The 25,951-nt window shown below is 40.0% G+C and overlaps 2 protein-coding genes across 2 annotated transcripts in view; one reads left to right on the top strand and one right to left on the bottom strand.

Moving 5' to 3' along the window:
- Window positions 1-16,555, bottom strand: part of EIF2AK4 (eukaryotic translation initiation factor 2 alpha kinase 4) — a 37,653-nt gene extending 21,098 nt beyond the window's left edge. Inside the window, exons 1-18 of the mRNA XM_053979478.1 lie at window positions 16,403-16,555; window positions 14,657-14,772; window positions 13,416-13,518; window positions 10,669-10,842; window positions 9,728-9,808; window positions 9,132-9,280; window positions 8,714-8,829; window positions 7,888-8,045; window positions 6,919-7,454; window positions 6,457-6,566; window positions 5,797-5,954; window positions 5,044-5,456; window positions 4,234-4,303; window positions 3,021-3,104; window positions 1,684-1,806; window positions 1,122-1,226; window positions 829-886; window positions 59-138 (exon numbers count right to left, since the gene is read on the bottom strand). Coding sequence (XP_053835453.1) covers window positions 59-138; window positions 829-886; window positions 1,122-1,226; window positions 1,684-1,806; window positions 3,021-3,104; window positions 4,234-4,303; window positions 5,044-5,456; window positions 5,797-5,954; window positions 6,457-6,566; window positions 6,919-7,454; window positions 7,888-8,045; window positions 8,714-8,829; window positions 9,132-9,280; window positions 9,728-9,808; window positions 10,669-10,842; window positions 13,416-13,518; window positions 14,657-14,772; window positions 16,403-16,555 — 2,787 coding nt within the window. The remainder of the gene's footprint in view (window positions 1-58; window positions 139-828; window positions 887-1,121; window positions 1,227-1,683; window positions 1,807-3,020; window positions 3,105-4,233; window positions 4,304-5,043; window positions 5,457-5,796; window positions 5,955-6,456; window positions 6,567-6,918; window positions 7,455-7,887; window positions 8,046-8,713; window positions 8,830-9,131; window positions 9,281-9,727; window positions 9,809-10,668; window positions 10,843-13,415; window positions 13,519-14,656; window positions 14,773-16,402) is intronic.
- A 4,876-nt stretch (window positions 16,556-21,431) lies between these two features.
- GPR176 (G protein-coupled receptor 176) overlaps window positions 21,432-25,951 on the top strand; it is a 30,026-nt gene continuing 25,506 nt past the window's right edge. The window contains exon 1 of the mRNA XM_053980305.1: window positions 21,432-21,678. Coding sequence (XP_053836280.1) covers window positions 21,450-21,678 — 229 coding nt within the window. The 5' untranslated portion in view covers window positions 21,432-21,449. The remainder of the gene's footprint in view (window positions 21,679-25,951) is intronic.

The raw sequence follows: 25,951 nt of genomic DNA, 5'->3' as shown, positions 1-25,951 counted from the left end.
ATACATGGTACATCTTAGATTCCATGCTACCTTTTCATGAAGTCTACTCCAATCATACCTGATTGTATGTAGATTTAGTGCTTCCTTGGACCTCTGGGCTGACGTACAGTGCGGTGCCAACCATCCCTGTCAAGTTACCTATGTGGAAAAAGATGAGAGCACCACTTTCAAGAAAGTGGGAGAGAAATGCAGCATCCATGTCAAGAAAAAACTCATTCATGTTCTCTTTCTTCTAGGTGGGGGTGCAGTCCTTAATGAGAGAGACCCAGCTGAGAATACTTTGACAGACAGTTCTTACCCTCACATGTCAAGTATCTGTGTCTATCTAGTAACTAAACCTATCTATTGCTTTACAGATGTGTAGTAGGTCAGCTCACAAATGTTACAACTAAATTTCACTGCTATTACATTTGTCTTTAAAAATACCATGTACTAAAGTTCCCTCAAAACACCATATTCAGACTCTAGCAAAAATCAAACCAATCACCCAAGGACACTGAAGTCTTCAAATTGTCCTATATAGGCAAAGGAATACAAGTGCAGATGGAACAGATATAGAGGATCTCTATATACCTCACCATGACAAAAGCACTGATCTGTGGCAGAAGTCTAGCAGAGGAAGCTAATTAATTCTTAGATAAGAGGCAAAACTGCCAGATTATAACAAAGCTACCCGACTTTGTGGCTGGGGGATGGTCCCACCCCTGGCCTTAATAAAGAGAAGTTTTATTTTCAAAGAACTAATGGAAATTCTAACAGCATATACAAGATCACAGAATATAAATGCTTGCTTAAAATAATTTATAACAAGTTGCAATGTAAACTAACCTGATGGGTCAGACACAGCAGAACCATCTGAGAGATTTTCCTCTTGTTTAGAGACCACCTGAAACCAGCAAAACAGTCATGGTTGTAAATGACACATGAAATACTTCTGTTGGCTGTTCTTGTCACTTGGGTTGGCAGTGCATGGTTTAATTCTAAAACCTTAGAAATTTAGAAGTTTATAGCATTCTCAATATATAAACATTGTGGTCATTTAACTTATGTTTTTTTTTTTTTCTCAAGTAACTACATCACCAAATTCAATAATTTTTTCATTCACTTTAAGCTGTACGTACCGCATTTGCTGGATAATCTGTAGCTAAACCAAAATCACCAATTTTCACATGATCATCTGAATCTAAAAAAATGTTCACAGGTTTCAAGTCTCTGTGGATCATTCCCTGTTACAGGAAGAGAATAAAAAAAGACCCACAGAATATTAAAGAATAAACATGATTCAAAACAGAAGTCCTTATAATGGACTGGAAAATCATATTACCTACTTTTAATACAGTGGGAGACCTACTGCATTAAGTCATTGAAGATCAGTCTTGAAGACAGACTATCGTTTTGTAGCCCTGAAGCCAGAAACAATTTTCAGTGCTACCAGATACCTAACAGAATGGTTTTAAAAGATGGTCAAATTTTTATGACTAATGGGTAAAATCTGAAGTGGTTCATTATAAAATTCATGTTCGTGACAAAATATAATAAACTATTTAATAGACAAGAACAGACTAATAATGGAAAGGGCAAAGAGAGGGAACTTGCTAGTGTATGCCCCAAAATGAAGAATCCACAGAGAAAGAGGCATAACACAGATGTTATGTACGGGTCGTAACTATCCTATTTACTAACCTTTTCATGGATGTAAGCTAACCCATCCAAAATTTCTCGGAAAAGCCTCCAAAGCCGACTGGTATCTTCATATAATCCTTGGTCAATAGTGTCCCTTAATGTGCTCTTTTCACAATACTCCATCTTCAGTTATGCATACACAGAGGACAGAGGGAAGAAAGAACAGTTTTGTTAAGAAAAGACACTATCAGAAATTTGTATCTGTACACATATTACTGCTTGGGCTCAGGAGCAAATGGTATCACCAAAAAAATCAGCTATTTGGAGTTCTCCTAAGAGCTATCTTTTAGCTACAAACATGCATTCATTTCTGGGACCTATCTCATTTGCTGGGACAACGGTATAAGCCTGCAGAGTAGCATATTCTCTAGCATAAACATTAACAAAGTGAAACCAGCCAAGCCATGATATGTGATAAAGCCAAACCACAAAGAATCTCTGGCTTTATTGCACTTGGTGTCTTAGTGGCTTTTATTATGAATATACACAACACATACAAACAAGCTTATTAAAGTCTAATTCCATCTACTTGTAACTTCCTTCCAGACAAGCTCTAGAATTAAGCAAATTATAAAAAATTGCACATCACCACAGAATAGTTAGCCAAGATAGAGAGCTATAAACAGTTTCTGGGAGAAGTTGACTAACTCCTAATACAAAGGAGGTGTCAGTAGAATAGCCTGAAGCTGCAACACTGCTAGAGTTTAATTGTGTGTCTACTGTTAAGAGTTACACAATGGCTTTACAGATTACTGACTCCTATTAAAATAAAGTGCATACACAATGCTGTGCTTTTTAAGAGAATGAGGAAGTTTTCACATCTCTGAAAGACAACTTGCCCTCTGGAATTTAGCATGGTAGACTTCAACGCCACATTGGGAATTAACACCAATTAACAACCAAACTGAGGTACACCAGCTACAGTGTTGGGGATTGGGATGGATATTCTCAAGAAAGAAGCACAAGGCAAAAGAATGCTTCGGAAGCCATAGACTCAAAGGTTGGCTGGTTGGGTTGTTCTATGGTTTGATCAGGATTTGCCAACTTTTACTTGTACATGAGCAACACCAGTTATCCCATTCTGCACTATGGCACTACAAAACTTTGTTCTCTCCAGGCACAAATACAGAGCCTTGGAAGGCATAACAAACCAAGTGCACTGCACAGTGCCTTCCACCAGCCAATCCTTCAGAAAACCAGTCTAATGCAAAAACAGCACTGAATTTACTCATTTGTATTTTTAAAGGTCATTACTTCTCTCATGAAAACCAGCAATTAGTCTCTGCAGGTTAAAATAAACAGTATCTTTTTATGTGAGCACAGGAGCACATTTGTACCTGAATGTACAGATAATGCACTGTCTGAACGACTGGTGTCCTGTCCTCGCCTCCATGGCTATTCTTTTCATTGCCTTCTTCATTCTTTATCACAATGAAAGTAACAGAACAGTTAGCTACAGGAAGATGTGCAGATTTTTTTATTACACATACTACTATTTTTTAATGGCTAGAATACGTTGATGAGAACTCAGCTTCTATGGATAGATTTGAAAAATAGCAAAATAATATAATGGCATTTTTGTAATGTAACCACTGCATCTAAATAAACTAGAAAAACAGGTGTGACTAACTCTCCAAGTGAAAATGAGTAGTATTTTCCTATCATTAGACACTGAAGGAAAAGAATTCTGGAAGAACTGGATGAATCCTAATCTCAAGCTGCGTCAACATTAAAAAAAGAGAAAAAGATAAGATCTGAGACGAGAAGACAGAAAGCTTGCTTGATAAATAATGCAATCCCCACCCTCAATCAACAATTTTGGTATGGTGTATATATATATATCTATATGATGAGAAAAGAATGCATTGCGATATTATTAAATTATATACTGAGACCTTTTTCATGCCAATGTACATTATAACAGAAAGAGGAAGGAGATGTAGCTTTAAATAAAAGCATGTTACAGATCATCAGGGTTGGCAATGACATACTGTAGATGCTGTAAAAGAGTGTGCATTAGCTTTCTAGGGATACAGTGCTCTTACTGTCCACAGCAAGTGCTGTGACACAATCTTAAAATCAACTAAAACCTTAGTCATTATACTGACTTCCCCTCTCTTTCAGACTACTAGCAGTATGTATTTTGTCTGCTTTAAAAAGTGGCACCTGAACAAATATATTGGTTAAAATCTAGAGGGAGAACAGAACAGAACTTCAAGAGGTGTAAGACCATGTAATCCATATGGCTAACTGTTAAATCATAAACACACTGAAGTATTAAACTTGCAATAACCTGGGTCATGATTAGAAAAACCCTCATATTTAGCTCAATAAACACTTTAGGAAACAGAATCCAGATTAGCTGCATCAGACTGATTTCTATGGGATGCAGCTCACAATGGCACAACACTTACTCTAACAGACATGTAAGGTTATGTTTCTGTAATTACAGCAGAAGTGAAACAGAACTTCTCAACTGACCTGTTTACTTGTCAAAGACTATTGTACTGTACTTTCATTTTCACTAACTTTATCTTTTTTTACACTTACTGGAGAATGACCTTTACTATTTTCATCTTCGTTTTCAAAAATTATTTCGCTTTCAGAATCTGTGGTTGGCCTGTTTAAAAACACAGAAAGAAAAAAAAATCTCAAAAGTTCTGCATACCAATAAATATTTACTAAAGAATTTGGAAATTATTTTGGGGGAAAAAATATCTAAGCTTCTGCTGAAGATTTTCTATACGCTTTAAACAAAAAAGCAAAACAAAACAATACCCAGAAAAGCATCCTGATTGCAAAGAAACACTTCCTTTGACAGTCCAGTTCTAAAAGGGAATGTATATATTTGCCATCAGTAAAATTTAATTGCTATATCCAATAAGCAAAACTGAGATAAGTTTACTTACTTGCTTATACAAAAAGTCACTGTGAGTGAGAGAATTGAACCACACAGAGAGGAAGGTATGGAATACACTAATAAAAACCAAAATAAGAAAGGGCATGTTTGATATTTTTCAAGACTTGTAATATTTCTGTTATTCTTTATTAAAAAACTTTATTCTCAAGGCTGGAAAAGGCAGTCAAACATAAGGTAAGCAGTCATGCATTCTGGCACAAATAAGCAGCTTCAAGAATCCTACACCAAAAAATTTTCCACACAGACTGACAATTCTTAGCTAGAAAATTTCCTCTTCCTGGCTATCTGACTGCTGGCAAATACACTGGTTTTGAACAAGGGGACAGAATGATAATGCAGGGAACTACTTCTGACAAAAGAAACAAGGATCATAGGACACAAACTTGGAAAAACTAACTCTGCTCATGCTCCCTATAGTGCCAATACTGAAGCCTACTTACAAAATTGAATGCGAGAACACGCCATCACCATCATCGTCGTCATCACTGGACTCCTGATCAGCTCCACTGAATTTGTTGCTGGAGGATCTTTCACATGAAGTACTCCACTCAACTGAACTTGTCAAACACGGAGGAGGAGCATTAGTCTCCACATCATTTGTCTCCTCAGCGGAAAGGATGAAGAGACTAGCTTTGGGGGGCATTCTCCTCTCATCAGTTGTTTCACATGTTGACACACTGGGAACAGGACTTTCATGTTTTTCTATCCAAGCATTGTAATACCTCACAATATTCTCATGGTTCAAGCGGGAAAGTAATGTCACTTCCCCCTTAATCCTCCGAAATTGCTTGCTGGTAGGGTTTATGCGAATACGTTTCACAGCATAATAGCAACCATCAAGCTTATTTCTCACCTGCAAAATTCAAATTAATCCAAAGTCAAATGCTTACAAATGCCTTACCAAGCAGAGCCAGAAGAATAATTACACAAAACAGGAAGTCTTCCTTTCACCTGAAAAATGACTACAATTCAAATGCAAGGTTCCCAGTACTGACAGGCTTCTCCCCAGTCTCCCAGCAACCTCTTGCAAGAAACTTTTCAGACTACTCAATTCCAGATAAAAACCTCCACACAGGCACAGCACTAGCAGACAGCAAATAAAACCATGCAAACATCAAATATATTGTTCTGCTTCAGAGAAAGCAAACATATCCAAAAAGGTTTCCACAGAGGAGCCAATTTTTATACCATACCTTGATGACTGCTCCAAAAGCCCCTTTACCAAGTAATTTTAGCTCTTCAAATTCATTGTAGTATCGTGAAAATTGTCTCTGTGTTTCTGTGAAGAACGAAGCACTGGATATCTGACTGCTGGGTACAACTGTCTCCATGCAATCTATACCTGCTGAATCTGCAATGAAGACAAAGTTACCATCACTGGTAATATGGGCGTAAGGCACTAGGGACTGTCAAGTAAGGAGCAAGAAGGAGACTAAACCTAAATAATTTCAAGTGCAACTAAACCCTAAAATACAGAAGTGCTCTGATGTGTAAAAGCACAAATCTTAATACTGTTTTTAATTACTAACATGAATTATACTGGACAAAGGAATGATTTAAGAGAATGTAAGAAGGAAAAGTCTTATTGGAAGACTATCTTAAATCTGTATTTACACTATGCAGGAGATGGATGAGTTTACAGGTTTCTTTAAAGCATGAGCTGCTTTTACAGAAGAAAAAACAGTAGTCAGTCCACCCCAGCCAGTCTTGCAAACAGAAGTTAAAGATCACGCTACCTTTTAAGTTAGTTAACATAACATATTTATGCAGTCTTGTGAAGCTGTAGCACAGCTCAGTTTTTCTTACTGCAGGCATTCCATTTAGCAGAATACAGCAAAAACCAAGTTCCTTACCATCTAGATTTTCTTCAGCTACAGGTATTTTTATTCGTGGAATGTTTATAAAACTATGTTGTAGCAACTGCTGAGGAGTCCACCTTTCTTTATCTTCCAAGCAAACACACCTGTTAGCAAACCACAGAGAGAACTATTTAATGTCTGACATAAATGTTAGAAAAGTTCTTACTATATTTAAGAAATTATTACCTCCATCATTTAGATGGGAATCAGAAGCAAAGACAGACTAAATGGCTTATCACAGTGATATACAGTTGGTGGCAGAGCAGAGAAAAAGAGAGCACCAAACCTGCTCTCCCAAATCCCAGATTAGCAGCCTGAGCCATGAGACCAACCTCTTCTATAAAAACTACAACTAGCAACACAGGAAGACTATTCTCTAAAAAACTGTTAAAAACTTAAAAAAAAAAAAAAAAGGAAAATCAAAGACAAAAATATACAGGAATGTGACAAACATACTTTTCTAGAAAGTCTTGAAAGTCAGCAGGTAAATTGGTAGGCACAGCAACTGGGAATTCCTTGGTTACTTGGCCCTGGCTGAGCGAAAGCAGCAGCAAGCCCAGACGCCATACATCTCCTTTTTTGCCAGGTTTGTTGGGAAGACCATCCTCACTAAAACGAACCTTGGTTTGCTCAAAAACATCAGCTTTGCAGATGTCAGCTAAGCGCTTGGAAATGCTGTAGTCTGTGACCTTGATGTTTCCTTCAGCATCTACCAGGACACTGGAAGCACAAAGGACCTTGTGCACTACTGAGTTATTGTGCAAGTAGTCGAGAGCTGACAAGATTTGGATCACATAATGGCGCAACTGCTCAACTGGAACTGGAGTCTCTTTGTGCAAGTATGTAGAAAGGCTGCAACCACTTATGTGCTCCACTAAAATATCCACCACAATTGAGTTGTCCCGTTCTTTGAGGTTCATACATTTGTAATGTACTATGTTTGGGTGACTTAGCTTCACCAGTGAGTTGAACTCTGTTTCTGCTCCCTGAAGCTGGCAGACAAACACAACATAACATGGTTTTTGTCATATCCTGGGACACACTACTAATAAAACATGTAACACAAACATACTTACTTATAAATACTTATAAAATATATGACATCCTCATACTTTTATATAAAGGAAGTATTGTGCACTCGAGAAAGTACAGCTTTGATTTTAATAGGCAAGCTGGATTCGTTCTTTCTTCAGAATTTCAATATTTTATCTATGCATACTTACAAACACACTTTCTTCCATTTGTGTTATTGTAAAGGAACTCCTGAATACCCCAACACACTTATTTTCTTTCATGCTGACTCTTAAGATTAGTATTTTCAAATTCATTACTACCCTCTCAAGTTTATATTAAACTAGCAGCCTAAAGAAAAGCACTGAACCTCACCTCATCTTTATTAAGCCAAATGCAAAATACAGGCATTACCTGTTTCTTAGACTTCTCAATCTTTTCTATTTCTTGAGATGTAAGAAACCTTCCCATCTTTTTTTGCCAGTGCAGAACCCACTCATATATTAGGACAAAGTCTCCACTGTGAATTTCCAAGGCATTGTAGACAGATTTACCAAGCTGTTCATCTTTGCCTATACACGAAGGGAGAGAAGAGAACATGGCTTCTTTTGTTTCTAAGGATTTGACAAAAGCTCCTGCAAATGCTAAATAAATAACAGTAAGCCTGTTTTCTTAATTCAGAAAAATAAACCTACTTACAACTAGACAAGACATGTATCTATATAGTAAGTTTGGAAAATATCAGGCTTGATGAGACTGAATGCTATGTAACAGTACTCAAATGAAAACAATCATATGTTGACAAAAAACTGCCGCACATTTTCAAGAATTTCAAGTTTTAATAAATGAACAAGTTTTCTGCTTAGGAAATAAGTTCTACACATAGTAACAGAATTGTTCATCCTCAAACTGCAAAATAATAAAACTTCCCTTTCTCAAGAGACTTTCAGGCTGTTCATCCATCCACTGAGGAAGTGCTATGTTGAAAACAAAAAATGAAAACATCTGATGGCCTGTCCATGTGGGCACCCCATGGAGGTCTTCCAGCTCAGTTTTCTATCATGTCCTGTATTAATGTTTTTGCTAAACCTGCTGGTTTTATGCCACTGCTATCAGCAGCAATGGAAGGAGAGTAAGTATCCACTTCCTAACCCTAACCCTGAGCTTATAAGTGGTTTCACATGTTACTGAAAGCATCCCAAACCCCAGCATTTCAAGTTGCAATTGTAAATTTGCTTACCTAGACATTTTCCTTTATGGACAGTAAGCTGTCCAGCACCACTTGTGCTGAAGTTCAAAACTTCGTGATTTCCAGAGGACTCTTCATTATTACTAACAGAAATCTGGCGTTCTCGTCTGCAATGTGAAGAGAACATTTTTCTCCAACTCAGAAAGAGAGTATATTTAAAGTCAGGAGTTGAACAGAAACCTTAAATGTTGGAAAGTTCCCAAGTTATCCACAGCACATAGCTTAGTTAAACCACAACAAATGAAGGGAAGGGCAGAAGGTGGCAGGGAACAGACCAAAATGAACAGGTCAACAACATGGCATACTATTCTCTTGCCTTCAAATTTCACTTTGTAATCTAATGTTTACAACAAAATAGATAAATAAACAAGTACATAAATCTAAAACATCCACATGCAAACTGACATACTTTGAACGTCCAGCTGAATTTGGTCGGTGTTTATTATTCACTCCATGTTCCAAACAGCTCCCATTTAAGCGTGAAGCAACTCTGTGTCCTGCAGCATCTCTCCTCTGAGAATCTTCTTGATTTGTCAGAGCAGCTATTTCCAAACGTTCCTATAAATCAGGAAAAACACCAAATAAGTACAGAAGCCACCCCTGTCATCAAACTATGCAAGTACTTATTATTCTATGAAGTCATGCAGATTACAGAAGAAATATGCTTTCATAATAAATGTGCACATGAGGTCAAAGAAAAAGTGCTGAGATTTCAGAAAGTACATTTCTGCACTGTCCATGGCAAGAATGCAAAGAAACTGGAAACATCATATACCAGCTTTTTAACATGTCTGTTTGAAAATATCCACCATGGTACACTCAAGCTGCTAGTGTATTCCAGAAATAAACCCCAAAAATAATCAAGAACCCATTTAAATTTAGATCTACTAGAAGCCCTGAATAAGAAAAGATGTCCAAGAAAATTTCAAATTTTTACAAGTACTGTTACAGTACTGGGAAGAACTTACTGCAATATTTTTTTGCACACCTGCTTAGAAAGAATACCTGTTTGGCAATCTCTTTCTTTTTTCTTTCTTCCCTTTTCTCTTCCTCCCTTCTCTGAATCTCGTTAAGGATTTCACGTTGCTGTAATAAATTTCAGTTGTTAGAAACGCAACATACACGCAATGCAACTGCTAAAATCTTACCCTGATTTAAAAGTAAAGAAGTTATGATGCTGATCTTTTGGAAGTGTTGAAAGAGGACTTAGAGGATGTCACAAGAATAAAAAAACAGAAGTCAAATTAGCTCTCCTGAGGAAGTTAACAGCATCAATTGTTGTTCTGTTGGAATGGAATGGCATTCTAAATTACTTCTACTGCCAGACCCAACAATAAAGTTTCACACACACAAAAAAAGACAAGGAGATAAATCCAAATGATCTTTTAAAAACCAGAGCTATTCTATCCGTATTCCCCTATTCTATCCATATTCCCCACAGAGTGGAGACTTCACACTACTAGCCCCTGTGAGACTTGGATGAATCCCTTCATTTCTATTGAAGGATATTGGTGGTCTGACATTTAGATTAAATTTGTTGCTCTCTAGAGATGCCTGTCACAGTGAATGCTCCAGTCACCCTAAGAGTGAAAGAAGGTACGATTACCCGCCTGCCTGGCTAACACGTCCTAGTTTACAAAGGAATGCACTTAATATGTACATTTGCTTACACTTTTGTACAAGGTCCTCTTGATAAAGGATTTTCATAGGATCAGGAATCAACATTTAGGTTTGTTTCAAGCATAAATATTTCCCTGGGTTAAAACTGCATCATTAAAATATTACAATTGCGGAGCATAGTTCATATAATACATATTGATCAACTCATACTGGCAGGTCTGATAACTTAATAATTCACTAAAACTCATCATTATGCAGAGTGATTTTAAAATCATGATTATGTTATTTTAAGAATATATGGTTATTCATGCTTTGATTTCTCTTACCTCCTGCTCCTCTCTTCTCTTAACTTCTTGTGCCTTACGCAATTCCTCCTGAGCCAATCTTTCCTGTTCTTTCTGATGATTTTTCAGCATTTCTTCATGAAAAGACTTGGAAGGTGGTTTATTATACTCACTGAGAAATGACTGTACATAGTCAGCAAGTTCAAATATCATCACCTGAAAGAAAATAAGTACGAATGAAATGCAGAGTCAAGTGATAGCCAAATGCTACCCACCTCAAAAAGCAACACTGCAGAAGCATGACTGTCAATTTTGTTATTTATCAGGGAGAATTTATCATATTTCACTATTTTTTGTCAGAACTATTTATTAATAAATTGTAACAGGAAAAATCCCCGATCACAGTAGCAAAGATGGCAAAAATTACTGAAAGACAGACAACCTAAGCCATCTTATTTTTCTAACGGAAATGTGAAATTTAAAAATAATTTTCTCATCTTCTTTTATGCATAATCTTTCTACTCCCACAGATATGAGTTTATGACATAGGAACTACAACAGAACAAATCCTTTGCACTTATCTGTTACTGTACCTACTGCTATGAAATAGTTATCATTTCACTGCTAACCACAACTCTAACCCTTCCTCTAGTAGTCTCCCTGTTAGAACTGTAAAGTCACATAAAGCGTTCCATATTCATATAGCCACAACTACTAAAATAAGAACTGCACTGAAAACTCTGCTACATGGTTTGCCAGCTTGGAATAAATTTTCAGTCACTGTTTACTTAAACTATTGATGATCTATTGACCTGTCAGGGCTTACACTTTCAGCAGTCTAGTAGCATCCCCTTATTAATTCAAGCAATCCACAGTGGTAAGAGACCATTTTAGCTCTAAAATTAAAGAATAGTACAGGACAAAGGTGCAGTCAGCAGCACCACTGAGCAGGATTTGCATGTACAGGTCAGACAAATTAAACTGTACCATCTGTCTGTAACAGGGTGACATTTAGAAGACTCTCAAACATTGAATCCCCTGCTTGAAAGTAAGAATGAAGCCAGGAGGCAATTCAAAATAGAAAGAACAGCACCATATGCATAAATCTGACACATGCAACTAGAATATCTTTCCCAAGTTACTATTCAGAAGGCAAGGCGATCATTGCACAACACATGTATTTAAAAAAAACCCACCAAAACCAAGAGAAAACTCAATTAATAAACACTCTGAGTGTTTGCTGTTCCGTTTCAATAGGTGGTTGAGGTATTGTCGAACTTTCTATATCACAGAATACAATTTAATAAGGAATACCTGTCAAGGTAGAGAGACAGTTGTCTCCCTTTTTGCAATTCAGGATAGCACTGCATATGCCATTCATACAAAATGTGTACCATACATGTAACTCAGAACCACATCTACACATTGCTGGAGCAAACGTGTGTAGAAAAATTGACTCTTTGGAAAATCAACATTAGGAAAATGTATGACATATTTTTAGGTCCTTTCAACGAGATCAGAAGTCAAACTGGGACTTGAAAGCCCTACAGGCTAATAATTCTTGTGGTCATTTGTGAGCAGACCAAGTACATATTGCATGGTTTTGTGGTTACTTAAAGAATTTAACCCTTGTACTTCCTATGAATTGTCCATAGCACCGTCATTAGAAAAAAAAAAAACCAAACAAACAACAAACAACAAACCCCATGCTCTAAATTCCAGAATACTTTATTAAACTGCTCATTTCCAAAGATACTGAAAAATTTGAGGAAATTCTTGGTTACGGAAGAGTACGTGATTGGCTAAAAACAATTATTTTCAAAGTATCTGCAGAAAAAAATGGCAATCAAAATACTAGCATAGTATTCAAATGGAAAAAAGGCTTGATGTGGCAGGAGTGAATGACAGATAGCTCTTGCTAAACCTGTAAACTTGACAGGCTTGGGAAACTGAAAGCAAAATACTACCCCACTTCAGCCTGTTATAATGTCCACAGCTGTGTAATACTTTTAAAAAGACAAATGGAGCTATTCAAATGTGTTCACTTGCAACATTACCAAATAGTGATAAGAAACATACCAAAAACCCTGCTTTCACCAGGAATTCTTTGCTTGTAATTCTTTGAATCATTTCAGTCCTCAACAACAATAGAAAGGTATTGTTAATACTAAACACAGCCAAGGATGTATAAAATCCCTTAAAATAGATAAGAGGTCTAAGCTTCCCATGTTTCTCCATCTTTCCCTTTTTTACCCAGTTCCTGGGAAACTCAAGTATCACTACTCCTAAATACAAAAAAAAGGCACAGTGGCATGGAGTGACTGCACTACAAAGTGTTGAGCTGGTGTTGGAACGAAGGCCTCTTGCCCTTCAGTTCAACGTTAGGTGAACAAGATCACATGGATACACTCCCCATGTAACCACTGTTTGCTTAAACAGATATGGCCTCTTAGGCTGCTCAAATTAATCTGAAAAGTGCAGAAAGCTCTCAGTTTTACAGTCAACATTGCTTTTCATACTGCCAGATAACTCAGAACCTTTAAACCTAATAATGTGAACCTTTTAACAGGAACAAAGCTTTCAGTATTTATACTTGCACTGGATTGTGAGAGCATCCATAGTCTGAACTTTCATTAATTAGAAACATTCCTAAGAAAGACAGTCCCTCCTTCCTTAGAAGCAATGAAACTTACACTTCCAATGTGGATGCTTTCCACCATATTATACCATACACCTTTAGAACTATTTAGATCCAGAGTATACTTCTCAAGGAAGTGAAAAGTTCTTACCTCTCCACAGCACTGTTTTGCTAATTCAGTTAGTCTGGATTTTAGTTCATTTATTTTCTCATTTGACAAGCCTTTTGAATTTTTTAGTTGTATTTCTGGAACTCTGTGGGACAGCAACATAAAGAAGTCTTCATTAGAAAAACTGAGTGCAAAAAGCAAAGATTGTTGATAAAAACTGTGTGAAGGAAAAGGAATGGAGTTCATAGTTACTTGTCAATTAGTCAATGCTCAAATAAGCAGAATATAAATATTACATATACAAGATAAAGTAAGAAACACTGTATTATATTCCCTATCATCAAATTTTCCAGTTGCAGATTACCTCTTGGTAACACTTAACAGCAGAACTACCAAAGAAACCCTGCAGAATCTAGTAATTCGTGCTCTTAACCACTAACTTATTGAACAAGCCATTTGCAAAATTACTAACACAACATTTAGATGTTTAAAATTTATTTATCACCCTATACAGATAACACAAAACCTAAGAAATAAATGCAATAAATAAGTATCAGCTATATTTAAAAATATTTAAAATAAAATAAACAAGCAAAATGTCTGTAGGTGTGTTGTTTTAAACTAAAACAAAAAAAAATGAGAGTAGCTGTTACATCCTTGTTACAGAGTATAACTGAGCTATCACTTAATAAGGAATAGCATTTCCCTTCTACAGCACTCATGCCACAGCACAAATGGATGGACTGAAGGGAGTTATGTTTTGGACTATCAGTGGTATAAGGACGAAACAAAATTGTGCACAGAGCAACACTTATCCCATTTTGTGTTTTGCCAACACAAAATGCTGGGGTAGGCTGGTCACCTGCAACTCCTACACTCTCTATGGAGAACTCTTCCAAAAGCTAATCCAACAAAAAACAGAACAACAGATGGCTTTAAATAGAAAGGAGATTCAGTCTGTCTCAGGTGAAAGAGTCAGGAGTTCAAGAAGTTTAACAAGGGCACTAAGATGGTGGCAGGTACACCTGTGGTTATGTACCTCCAAGCTACAAACTGGGGCTGCAGTCTGCACTGACACACTCATCCCAATTATTCTCCATTGCACAAAAGACTAAATCCAATTCAGGTGCCAAAGTTTAGAGTTGCATATTATAAAATACCCCAGGCTTAATACTGACATGCAGAAGGCAAGACTAAGAGTGATGAATAAAACTAGACATCTTTTCAACTTACACTTTGCTACAGAAATCAGAGAAAAAGGTTATAATTTAATGTTTACTTACGTATCAGGGTAAGTATGTGGACACTTGACCCATAGGTCAACTTTGGCATACACTTCATTAGCACTGGTCAATCCCTGAGGACGCAGAACTAAATTAATTTCAGGAGGCTGTCGTACCTAAAACACAACCCAAAACTTCTGATTGAAAAGGGTTGTTTGGTTTTGCTTTAATGAAAACACACAACTCTCAATCTATATTATAGTAGAATACAGCTTAGACCATCCAAACAATACATTAATATGTTGACATTGCTCAAGAGGTGTGGAATGATCCACTGACTGTCATGGTTTATCCAGTATATTTTTAAAAATTCTTCAGATAAGTGTAGTTACAACCATTAGAAAGATGATTCAGACTGAGCAAAAATGAGGTTCTATAATAAAACTTTTGTATTCTGCTTACTATAAGACAGCAGTAGAAAAAAATTAAATAAACTTAACACAGGTTATTTATATCACAAATTAAAGCATTCGTTAAAAGAACAGCATTTTGTGTTTAGATTACTAATCCAGGCATTATTTTACTTTCCGACATGGCAACAGGCCATAATGTCACACTGATATACATCTTACACAGCCAAACAAATGGACAGTATTTTTTTTTGTAGTTGTAGTTTGTGTTTTGCCATAAACCAGAATTTTAACAAGCATTACCTTCCCCATCCCTACTCTGCTCAAATCACCTACTCAAAATCAGAATAAAGTAAAATACACCCATATAAGTATTCCCAACTTTTTCTTTTCAATTAGGTTTAAAAAGAAACAGCAAAAAAACAACAACAAAACAACCCAGCCCTCAGTAACACAAAAAACAGGGAAGGAGGTAAGACCACATGGAATAACAAATACAGAAACAGATGGTAACTATCCCCTTTGCTTTTTTAGCAAGAAGGAGAACATGTCAAGTGAAGAGGATATCAGATATGACTTCCAATACAGAGTGAACACTTCTGGACACCTAACAAATTACTTAAGTGTTCTTACCAAACTTCATAAAAAGAGAAAAAAAGTAATAAGTTATTGCAAAATATTTAAATTCAAGTCTCTGACACAAAAGAAAGCAGAAAATATATCGTAGACATTCAAGATGAAAGAATGCAAAAAGAAACAACAGTAAAAGTGAACCTGTGGAACAGAACAGTGACCATTATCTCCAGACACAGGAAAACAGTATCATGGACACAGCTGGAAAGGAAATATCAATTTGATGGGGACACAAAAGACAAATGGAAGAAAGTAGTGAGTACCAGGCCTGAGCATTAACTAGCCGTAATTAAAAAAAACCCACACTCATAAAAATGAAAGCAAAATTATTATCATGGAAATAGAGGCACTGTGACAAAACCACAGCATATAATAACTACGTAAATATCATCATGTATACCGACGAGATTAATTAGTTGAGCAAGTATGTAATTAGTAGGTTAAGGAATGAATTAAGAGGTAATTTTAAAAAAGCCTGACAATTATTTAGAATGCAATTTATAAGCACAGCTCTGATCACAGAGCGAGCGCTTCTATCTCGAGAATCAATCGCAAAGGTGGCCGGTCGCAGGGCTGAGGGAAGGACCACGGGCAGGCAGCGAGAGCCGCGACACGTCAGGCAAGGAAGACAAGGAGCGGCTCCAGCGAGGCAGCGCCAGCCGCGACCCCGCCGCCGTCCGGCCCCGCTCCGCACCGGCCCCGGCCCTGCCCGCTGCGCCTCCGCCCCGCGCCCGGCGCGCTGTGCGCGGACCCCACTCTCTACCTTCCAGGCCTGGCTCTGCCGCAGGTCCTGGAAGTCCTGCCCGTAAATGGACTCTAGCACCTGGAGCTCGTTCTCCTGCCGCAGCTGGTAACTCTCCGGCGGCTCCGCAGCGAGCTCCGCCGGCAGCTGCCGCCCGCCGCTGGCCCGGGCCATGTCAGCGGCGCCGGCGGCGGCGCGCAGCGGCCATGGCGGGTCCCGCGCTGCCGCCCTGGGACTGGAGCCGGAGCGCGGCCCGGCACCGCCTCCGCCGCGGCGGCAGGAGGAGGAGCCGGGGGCCGGGGCCGCCGGCGCCGCGTGGGGCCCGGCCCGGTGGTTCATCCACTGGAATGGACCCATAAGGATCGCCGAGTGCAGCGCCCTGCTCCTCACGGGACTCCCGAAAACTAAATAGTGTGACTAAGAGCACTGTCCAGACTCTGGGAGACCTGGTGCCACGGCCGCTTCCCTGGGACCTTGTTCCGATGACCAACCACCCGCTGGGTGAAGAACCTTTCATAATGTCCAGTCTGAACTCCCTCAAGATATGCCTCCAGGTATATCTGCATTACAGAGATACACAGCAAAGACAGTGAGATACTATGTAGATCTTTTACAACTGATATTGAGAAAGAGTTACAAAAGGAAAAAAATAACCATGGATTTCAGTATAGATTTCACGTAGAGCTGGGGCAGGATACAAGTTCCTGTGAAAACTGCAGAAAGGTTCCCACCGACATTTGCTGTAGTGAGTAATAGCAGGTGGAGGGCGAACAGTCTTTGGTTGAACTGCAAACAAAAAAGCGAGGCCGGGTGTCCTTGGTGGGACCTGCCAGAGAGAGGCAGCTGGGGGCTGTCGGGGAGCAGTGACAACTAGAAAAGAAAATGTGCTTTCCTTCGGTCACTTCACACGGTAACTACTGAAAAGGACTGCCACAAGAGAGAGCCTTTAAAGTTTTGGAATCTTCATAAAGAAACCCCAAATAAATTAATACATACGAGCTTATCTATTAGGTGAAGTAATCCCCAGGCAAACAAAAAATGTTACAGTAGCCTGCAGCTTGCTACCGCGCACCCAGACGTAGGAATGAAGTTTTGGTGACTTTGACTTTACTCCCTGACCTCTGAGTACAGACTTTTTGTTATAAAGAGACCACTGATTTACGCTAATGATCGGTTTCTATAGCCCTCAATTTGTACTTCTGAAATTGAAAGCTTGTTCCACGCACACTTTATCTTTCAGTTGCACTGAAATAACGTCGTTAGTATCAAACAAAAACCAAGTGTTAAATTGTATCACTATTGTGCTGCTGGTGTCTGTTCCTCACCATTCCTAGAATGTATCTTTAGTGGCAGAGTCTTTCTAGCTCACCTGCTTTTTGGTGAGAAATGCATGACCAAAGCTGTTTAGTGTTTATCTAGCAACAACAGAGACATCCTTTTGCTCAGTCATCTGTGACCTGGGGCACTGTAACTGATCACTGGAGTTTCCTCTGGTACAGTTGGGTTTGGCCATTATCAATTAGTATATAATAAATAAAAAGTTTCCCTGCGTTAAAGACTGGAAATAAAAGTGTCTAGGCCACAGATTCATGTTCTCTCCCACTCAAATGCACAGCAAGAATGACTTGGTGATGCAGTAAGTAACTAAGAAATGTCAGCAAAATTTCCTTTAACGGTGATTATGGGTTTATACTTCCCAGGCATGTGGTGTGGGGCATGCAGCCCACCACAAGGGAAATTTCTCCCTGTTACACTGTACAGCAGTGGGTGGGCCAGATAACAGTATGCCTTTTAAAGCTGCCTGACTTTCCCCTACTTTGTGACTTGGCAAAATTTTAACCAGTTAAGATGAAGTGCTTGAGACCAGATGTCTACTTCAAGCTATTTTTCCCCTTAATTACTTCTATAATGATTCATTTTTTCTAAGAAGAAAGCCAGAGTAAAATAACATAATCATAAAAACATTCTGAGAATTTGTTTTTAAAAGTCTTGTACTCCAGCAAGAGTGTGAAAATTTGATGAGGAAGAGGCAACCTTTTTTCAGTGCTGTGGCTTTGCTAACTAACCTTCTGTAAATCTGCACAGTTTTACTGGAATACGATGAACATCCACCTGCCTCACACAAGTGCCAGACTGCATCTGGACAGAAGCTTCACTTCCAAGATTTAAGGCAAAATTTAAAACTCTCTCCCACTACATTAAAATTTAATTCTAGCAAATAAAATTTAAATGATTTGTGAGAATGTGCTTTCACTTCCCCATGTGCATGGTGAGGGGAAGTCAGTCTTCCTATGAAGTGCAGGAGGGAGGGAAAAGGTTCCGAGTGTTAAGAGTAAGAAATCTGGCAGAAAATAAAACCTCTTGCATTCCAGCTGGTCTCCAGAGATCAGAGGGGCTGCATGCAGCTGGGCTTATTATGATTATAACCAAATTGGCATTACATTGGTTATAATTACATTATAACCACATTGGTTGTGTTCAGTGGGAACTTCCATGAGCACAGATTCACAAATAATGTGATTTATTGAGGCAACAGAAATACAAAGTCTGAATAAATGCACTAGCTATGATAGAGCTCTAATGATAACACTGTGTTAACTTTGGTAATAGTAATAATAGCAGGTACATGCTTACCAAGACAGCATCTCCGCTTGGATGGAGGGAGAGTAGCCTGAGAACCATCTCTGAGGTCTTTAAGGGTCTTTCTCCTAACAGGTCTGCCCTCCTTACATATCGTGCAATCTGATTCCCCTCCTTTTATGTTACCTATAGCATGGTCTAAGCAGAGCGTTGGGTAATATAGTCATTTATGTGGTAGCATATACTTCATTAAGCTTATTAGCACATGCACGTGTGAGGTTTTTTATATTTACATGACTTTTAATCAGGCAAAGATTTCTTTTTTGGCCACGGTGTCCTTCAAAGTTCCAGTCATGCAACTTACTTCTGTTCTTTTCCATTCCTAAGTCAAATCCAGACCATCCTATGCCCACAGGACCTCTTCCTTTAGCCAACTCAATATTCCTTGGCTATATAGATCTGTGCAAAGAGAATGCAGAGGCTACACAGTGTAGGCTGCAGATAGTAAGCATTGCCTGGCTCCTTGGTCATCATTCCATACCGATGGAGGAACTGAAGAAAGGGATGGCTGTGTGAGGAAGTGCACCTTGCAGGTGACTGGGAGGTGAAGGGACTGAGGTCAGACTCTGGTTACAGACACTGGCCACAAGAATGCTGGAATCCAAAAGGAGGAAGAAGCCTGTTCAAGAAAGGAAAGATAAGGGGAAAGCATGGTGAAACCTGCTGATTATTGCTTGGAAAGTGGGGAAAATTGGACTGGGTGGACAAAGTGAATGAGTTATGGGTGAGAGGAAAAGGTAGGAGGGTGAGTGAGTCTGAGACCACAATCAGAGTGAGTCAGAGACATGAATTAGTAGAAAAGTGGCTGGAGCAATGAACTCCCAGAGGAATGAGAGTAGGCTGCAGATGACTGGGCCCAAACACATGGAGGTACAGGCAGAGGCTTGGCCAACAGCCTCCAGGACCTGCGGTGGGATAGGACAATGGCAGTCCGTTATCCCTGTGGTCAGCAAATGCCTTTGAACACATGGCACAGCACCTAGCTCTGTCCTGCATCACCAAAGTTCACATCGCAGGAGACTGGGCAAATGTCACTGGAACACATCCCATGGGCGTCGGGTCCTGAGGAAGCCGTGCTGTGTAGGGGCTGAGCACATGGATAGCTCCTCTTCCCGGGGCACTTCCAGGCTGGCGGCCAGTGGCTGAAAAAACCTTTTTGGCTTAATTTTTAACTAGCACCTCCACAACGCCTCCAAATTAAAGGCAAGCGTGTACCCACTATACGGATGCACACCACCAATGCCACAACTTATTACGTCCACTGAAGAGCTTTTCTGGAAAATTATTCATCTAGAAAAAGATCTATTTTAACAAGTAACATGCATATGTACAACCCAGCACCGTATTTTGAAAATCTGTCATCAGAATTAGGGACCTGTTTCAAAACATCGGTTTAAAACGCGCCCGCCCGCTCCCACAGCCCCCGAGCGAAATGGCGGCGCCGCCGAGCGCCGCGGCCGCGGTTACGTGATGGCGGCGCGCCCGCCCTGGGGAGCGCGGCGGGCCGGGGGCTCCTGCTTCGGCCCGGCTCGGGATCGCCGCAGGGTTTGGCAGCGCGGGGCCGCAGCGGCTCGGGGCCCGCGCCGGGATGTGGGAGCACGAAGGAGCAGGGCTGTCGCTGCCAGCCGCGCTCAGTGCGGGGCGCGCAGGGATGGTACGGAGCCGCCTCGGTTCGCTGGACGCTCGAGCGCCCCCCGCCTTGCGATTCAAACCCCAGTTCATTTCCCCCGAGAAACAGCGGGAGCGCCGGGGCAGCCTCTGAGCAGTCGCTGGCCTCTCTGGACGCTGTGCAAGGGTCTTCGCGGCGTCCAGCGCCGCGCACAGCCAGCAGAGAGACGGGAGGGAGCGGGCAGGAGCAGAGGAGAGAGCGGAAGCAGATGTGCCACGGGGAAAGCCATGCTTTTCCTCTCTCAGGGCTGTGAGCAAAGCCAGAGCCAACGCTGAGAGTGGAGTGAGGGGACAGAGTTGGTGGCCCCCCACTTTTGCAGGCCGGTTTTGCTGTGCAGTGAGTCCGCGGCCGTGCGAGCGTGTGCGCGGCGGCCGCGCCGCGACCCTCGGCAGCGGAGGGAGGATGAGCCGCGGTGCGGGCTGTGATTCAGGGGACCGTGATTCCTTCCCTCTCGCATATTGCGGTAAAACATGCTGAGGAGACCTGTGAAGCAAAAACTATGGCACAGCTGATCGGAAGGAGAACCCTGGCTTCTTCTCTGCTTTTGTTTACTGGCTGTCATAACTTACAAGGTGAAAACGCGAACAGCCAGCCCTGCTTCTCGGGACACAGGAATGTGGTGAAGATGCCTCCGAGAGGCAGAGACCGGGCTTTATCCTCAGAAGCATCTTTTGACCTGTGGGCTCCATTCATTCACTAAAGACAAGGGCCGGACAACCTGTGTTATTAGGCGGCAGTAAGGAAGGCGGGAACTTCGCCATGGGCTACGACAGAAGCTGGGTGTTGATGAATGAAAGCGACCATGCCCCGTCCCAGGCTGTCACCGGAGCTCTGGAGACGGGGAACGCCTCGGCCGGGCCGATGGTGTGGCAGGGCGGGAATGTCAGCGAGACGGGCGCCGTGGAGAGCGAGGAGCACGGCGAGGAACAGAGCTACCGGCACTTCACCACCACCGTGCAGGTTGTCATCTTTGTGGGCTCTTTGCTGGGTGAGTGAGAGTTGCTGGAGTTCTTTGTTGATTTTTTTTTTTTTTTTAACATCCTTGCGGTCAGGGACTGCAGACCAAAAGGTAACTAGCATCACTGGTTGCCTTCGTGACTCTTCTTACTGCATTTCTGGTCCTCGGGTGTATGATTTCAAGTTCCTTGTAGATTTTGACGTGTAAAAGCTGTTGCTATAAAATGTATTCGTCACGGATAAGAACTTGTACATTAGATGTATGTATTACTTATTAACCTTTTCTACCAGCATTTAAACGGGCAAAAATTAGATGGGTTAATGACATGCTTATTTCAGCTGCAATGGGATCTGTTCTCTTTAACATAAACAAGGGTGTGGAGTGTTTTAAAATAAGTTTTGCTGAATTTCTGTTTCACTCTGCAGTAATTTGGTATTTGTGTCTCGCAGATATTAAATAAATCCTTTAGAAGTACTTTATACTGTAAATATTTATAACCATGTGCAAGCTTGCCTACTTATGACTCTTACAGTAGGAATCATAGATATGTGGCAGTAAGGTATTGCTATGTCATTTTATGAATGTGTGTAATGTGTGTACATTTCCTTTCTTGATGCTTATACCAAATTGTTTTGTTAGGAATATGTGTGCATTTCTTAGCGAAAAAAAAACCCCAAAAAATCCAAACAAAAACCACAAACAAACAAACCCCCAAAAACACCAAGGCAAAATAAGCCTTGTGGTGAGTCAAGTTAGCACTGTTTGGGAGATAAGTAAGTTGGATTTCAGTAAAATGTCACTACTATCTCAGTCATTCAAGGCTTTACACACAGGGCTTGACTGAGAAAACATCCAGCTTTCTTAAGGGAGTTCATCAGGAATTTGCTGATGGTCATTGGCTCATTTTATCAAGGATTTGTTTTGGATTTTCCTGATCTTGAGTAATGCTAAAGTCCATTTTTGTGGTCATGGTAATAAATTCTAATATCTGTCTCATTTTGGTAATATTTAATATCACTTAAATAATTTCTAAGAAGATGGTAAGCATAGCCATGGAACAGTCTTGAGTCCCAGTCAACAATGTACTTTCTGGCTATTACTGTAAATCACTGAGTCTTTTGGCATCAGTTATTCCTCTGTGCAGTGGAGATAATCCTCATGGTTCTTGCTTTTTTTCTTCTTAGCATGTAGTGTGGGGAAAAGATACTTTTAATATCATAGGTACTCTGTGTTGTTCTGTATGTTGGATAGTACCTGGCACAAAACAATAGCCAGCAAACAGTGTCCTAAAATAAGAAGACTAGATGAGGAAAGTCAGAATTTTAATTCTTTCTTTTTTGGGTTTTGAACCTTATAGAGAATAAATTTTGAGGCATGTCCAGATTTAGTTTCATGAGCATGGATCCTCCAAAATTATTTGAAGAAGAAAACAGATATTTTCAAGTAATCATTCCTTCAGCAGCTTGGAGTTTTTAAAAACCAACCAACCAACAAAAAAATACCATATGTACAAATTTTGCAGGATGAATGTAAGTTATGGTGTGGCCCTCCTGCAATTTGTTTTCAAGACATGGAGAAAACATTTCAACATGTCACAAGGGGTTTATTTGCTGAGTGGATGGCTGCAAGGCTGATGAAACTTCCAGATCAATAACTTTCCCAGGCTTATCAAAGAGCTAAACAGGGGAGGAAATAATATACTTTTTTAATTATGAAAATGCACTAGTGCCAATGCAAATGTTAGCAGTGGGCCTCATGCATTTACAGTGATGAAAACCAATTTAAACTGTTTTTTTGAAACTAGTAGCCTTTGCTACTAGTCTCCCTGTGTCCCTGAAGTGCTAGTTTAAAACATTTATGATACACACTATCTTAACAGCTGAAAACTTTGGAGTCTTTAAAAATGTCTTCCCATATCAACCCAATGAATGTACTACTACTTCTTCTTTACTGAATGGAAAGAAAGCCACATCTCTCATATATGCGAGAAGATCTGGATGTTCACTTGCTGGACAGTATCTCTGCATCAGCAAGGGATAACAACTGCCTCACACTTAATGCTTGCAGAAATGTTGTTAATTAAGTTATCATTTATCCTCTGCCATGGTCCTTAGAGCGTGAGTGGCATCCAGCTCTTTTCTCCATCAGGTGAGCCCCCCCAGTTAAGCTGCAGAATAGCAGTTCTTTGTTCTAGTGAGTCCCAGGTTCCTCTTTGCAGAGGGGCAGCCCTTCAGTAGGTGGATAAGACTATCCTTCTCCCTAAAACCTGAGATGAGGGTTACGCCCCTCAGGGGTAGGATGTGTGGGTTTGAATCCTTTCTGGTTTGGGTGGATGTGCAGCTTGTGCATTTCACACCATCAGTGTGCGCCCAAGGTACTTTGCTATTGATAAAATAGCATTACCCTTTTAAAAGAAGAAATTATTTTTAGTTTCAGCTTGAAATGAAACAAACCTATATGACTCAGTCTTGATAATGATTACAGGTGTCTGACATTAGCAGGAATCTACAGCATGGAGAGGTCCAGGTCCTGCAAGAGGGAAGAATCACACTGGTATTGTGAATTTAATTTAGGTCCCTGTTGCACAGAAGAATGTTGTCAGCTGTGAGAGAGATGCATGTTATAGTTTTCTTTTCTCCCATTTAAGACCTCTATTTGAGACCTGTGGGAAGACTTGGAACACTAGGATAAATTCTTGTGTTCTCACTGTGGTATGACAGAACAGTGCTGTTTTGAGTGTTTCATTATATCTGCTGAAGGCAAGGAAGAGTCAGACTTTTTTTTTTTTCTTTGTTTTAATCTTGGGATGACATAGGGCTCCCTTTCCAAGTGACTAAATTTCCAATAGCTTTCTTTTTAGCAAAGAAGATTCTTGAGATCAGTTTTGCAGTCAATATAGGAGTACAGTAATACTGATATGCAAGGTAAATTTTCCTCTTGCCATTAGAAGGAATCAGTATGCAGAGACTAATTATTACTTCAGCTTTGAAGGATGAAATAGAGTGTATCACTTCTGAGTTTTGATGGGGAGAGGTCTCTAGAGGTGGCTGCTGCCTCCTTCAGTTGAGTGCGAGCAGTGGGGTGAGATCTTGGAAATGAAGAGGGTCTCCAAAGAGCTCTTGGAACAAGTGTGCACAGTGAGCTTAGTTTGAAAGGGAGATAAAAATGATGGGTGAAATGCAGTGGACAATAGCACCTTCTCAGGAAAAGGGAAAGGAAGACCAGAAATAAAAGTTCTGAGGCAGATGAGGATGTGGGCTCTCTCTCTGAACATGGGCTTTCCCACAGTTTACTTACTTGCATATAAAGTCACAGCAGATAAATTTATTTCAGCAGATAAAGGCGCTTATGAGTTGTGCTTTTACTGACAGGTATAAGTGAATGCTCATGTCATGTCAGGTTTAGGTAAGATTATATCCCATTGTAAAGTGTTTGAGTTGGAAGGGACCTTAAAGAGCATCTTGTTCCAGCACCCCTGTCATGGGCAGGGACACCTTTAATTAGACTAGGCTGCTCAATGGCCCATCCAACCTGGCCTTGAACACTTCCAGGGACGGGGCATCCACAACTTCCCTGGGCAACCTGTTCCAGTGTCTCACCACCCTCACAGTTTATTCTTCCATATATCTAACTTAAATTTCCCTCTTTTCATATTTCCGAGATCTGAGAATCAATATTTGCTCCTGAGGCTATTTGAGTATGTTCACAATTTTCATGTGATATAAAACTGAATTTCTTTAAAAAAGTAATTATTGTCAGTCGCTTAGGAAAAAAATCCACAAGCACAAAATTGATGCAAATTACAATGAGAAAGAGACATCCTCAGTCCTAATATCCCAGACTGAATATGCATCTTACTTTCTATGCATTTTTTACTAGCTGTATCCCACATAATCCCAAATCCAGGGAACTTTCCCAGACCTTTTAGATCAGTGCCTTATTTGAGGTTTGAGGAATTAGGCTCTATGTTCCTTGCTCTTTTGTCTTCCTAAATCTGTCCTGTACAGAAGAAAATTTAACTGGAAGGGCTGAGGATGGTGTGCTAAAGTTTCAACTCTATTTCAGTGATTATAGCACTTTTTGGAAAGTGCTAAATCTGTCCTGTACAGAAGAAAATTTAACTGGAAGGGCTGAGGATGGTCTGCTAAAGTTTCAACTCTATTTCAGTGATTATAGCACTTTTTGGAAAGCCATGGGTTGATTGGTTACCTCCTGGTTTCTAGCCATGCTTTGAAGGAAAATTATGTGCTTTGAAAGAGATGTTCAATATCACAATGCAAACTGAACCTCTGCCTTCCTAGTG

The sequence above is a fragment of the Vidua macroura genome, chromosome 6 (genome assembly GCF_024509145.1).
Source record: "Vidua macroura isolate BioBank_ID:100142 chromosome 6, ASM2450914v1, whole genome shotgun sequence".
NCBI classification, from domain to species: domain Eukaryota; kingdom Metazoa; phylum Chordata; class Aves; order Passeriformes; family Viduidae; genus Vidua; species Vidua macroura.
The sequence above is the reverse complement of the archived record's forward strand: the minus strand, read 5'-3'. Positions and strand labels throughout refer to the sequence as shown.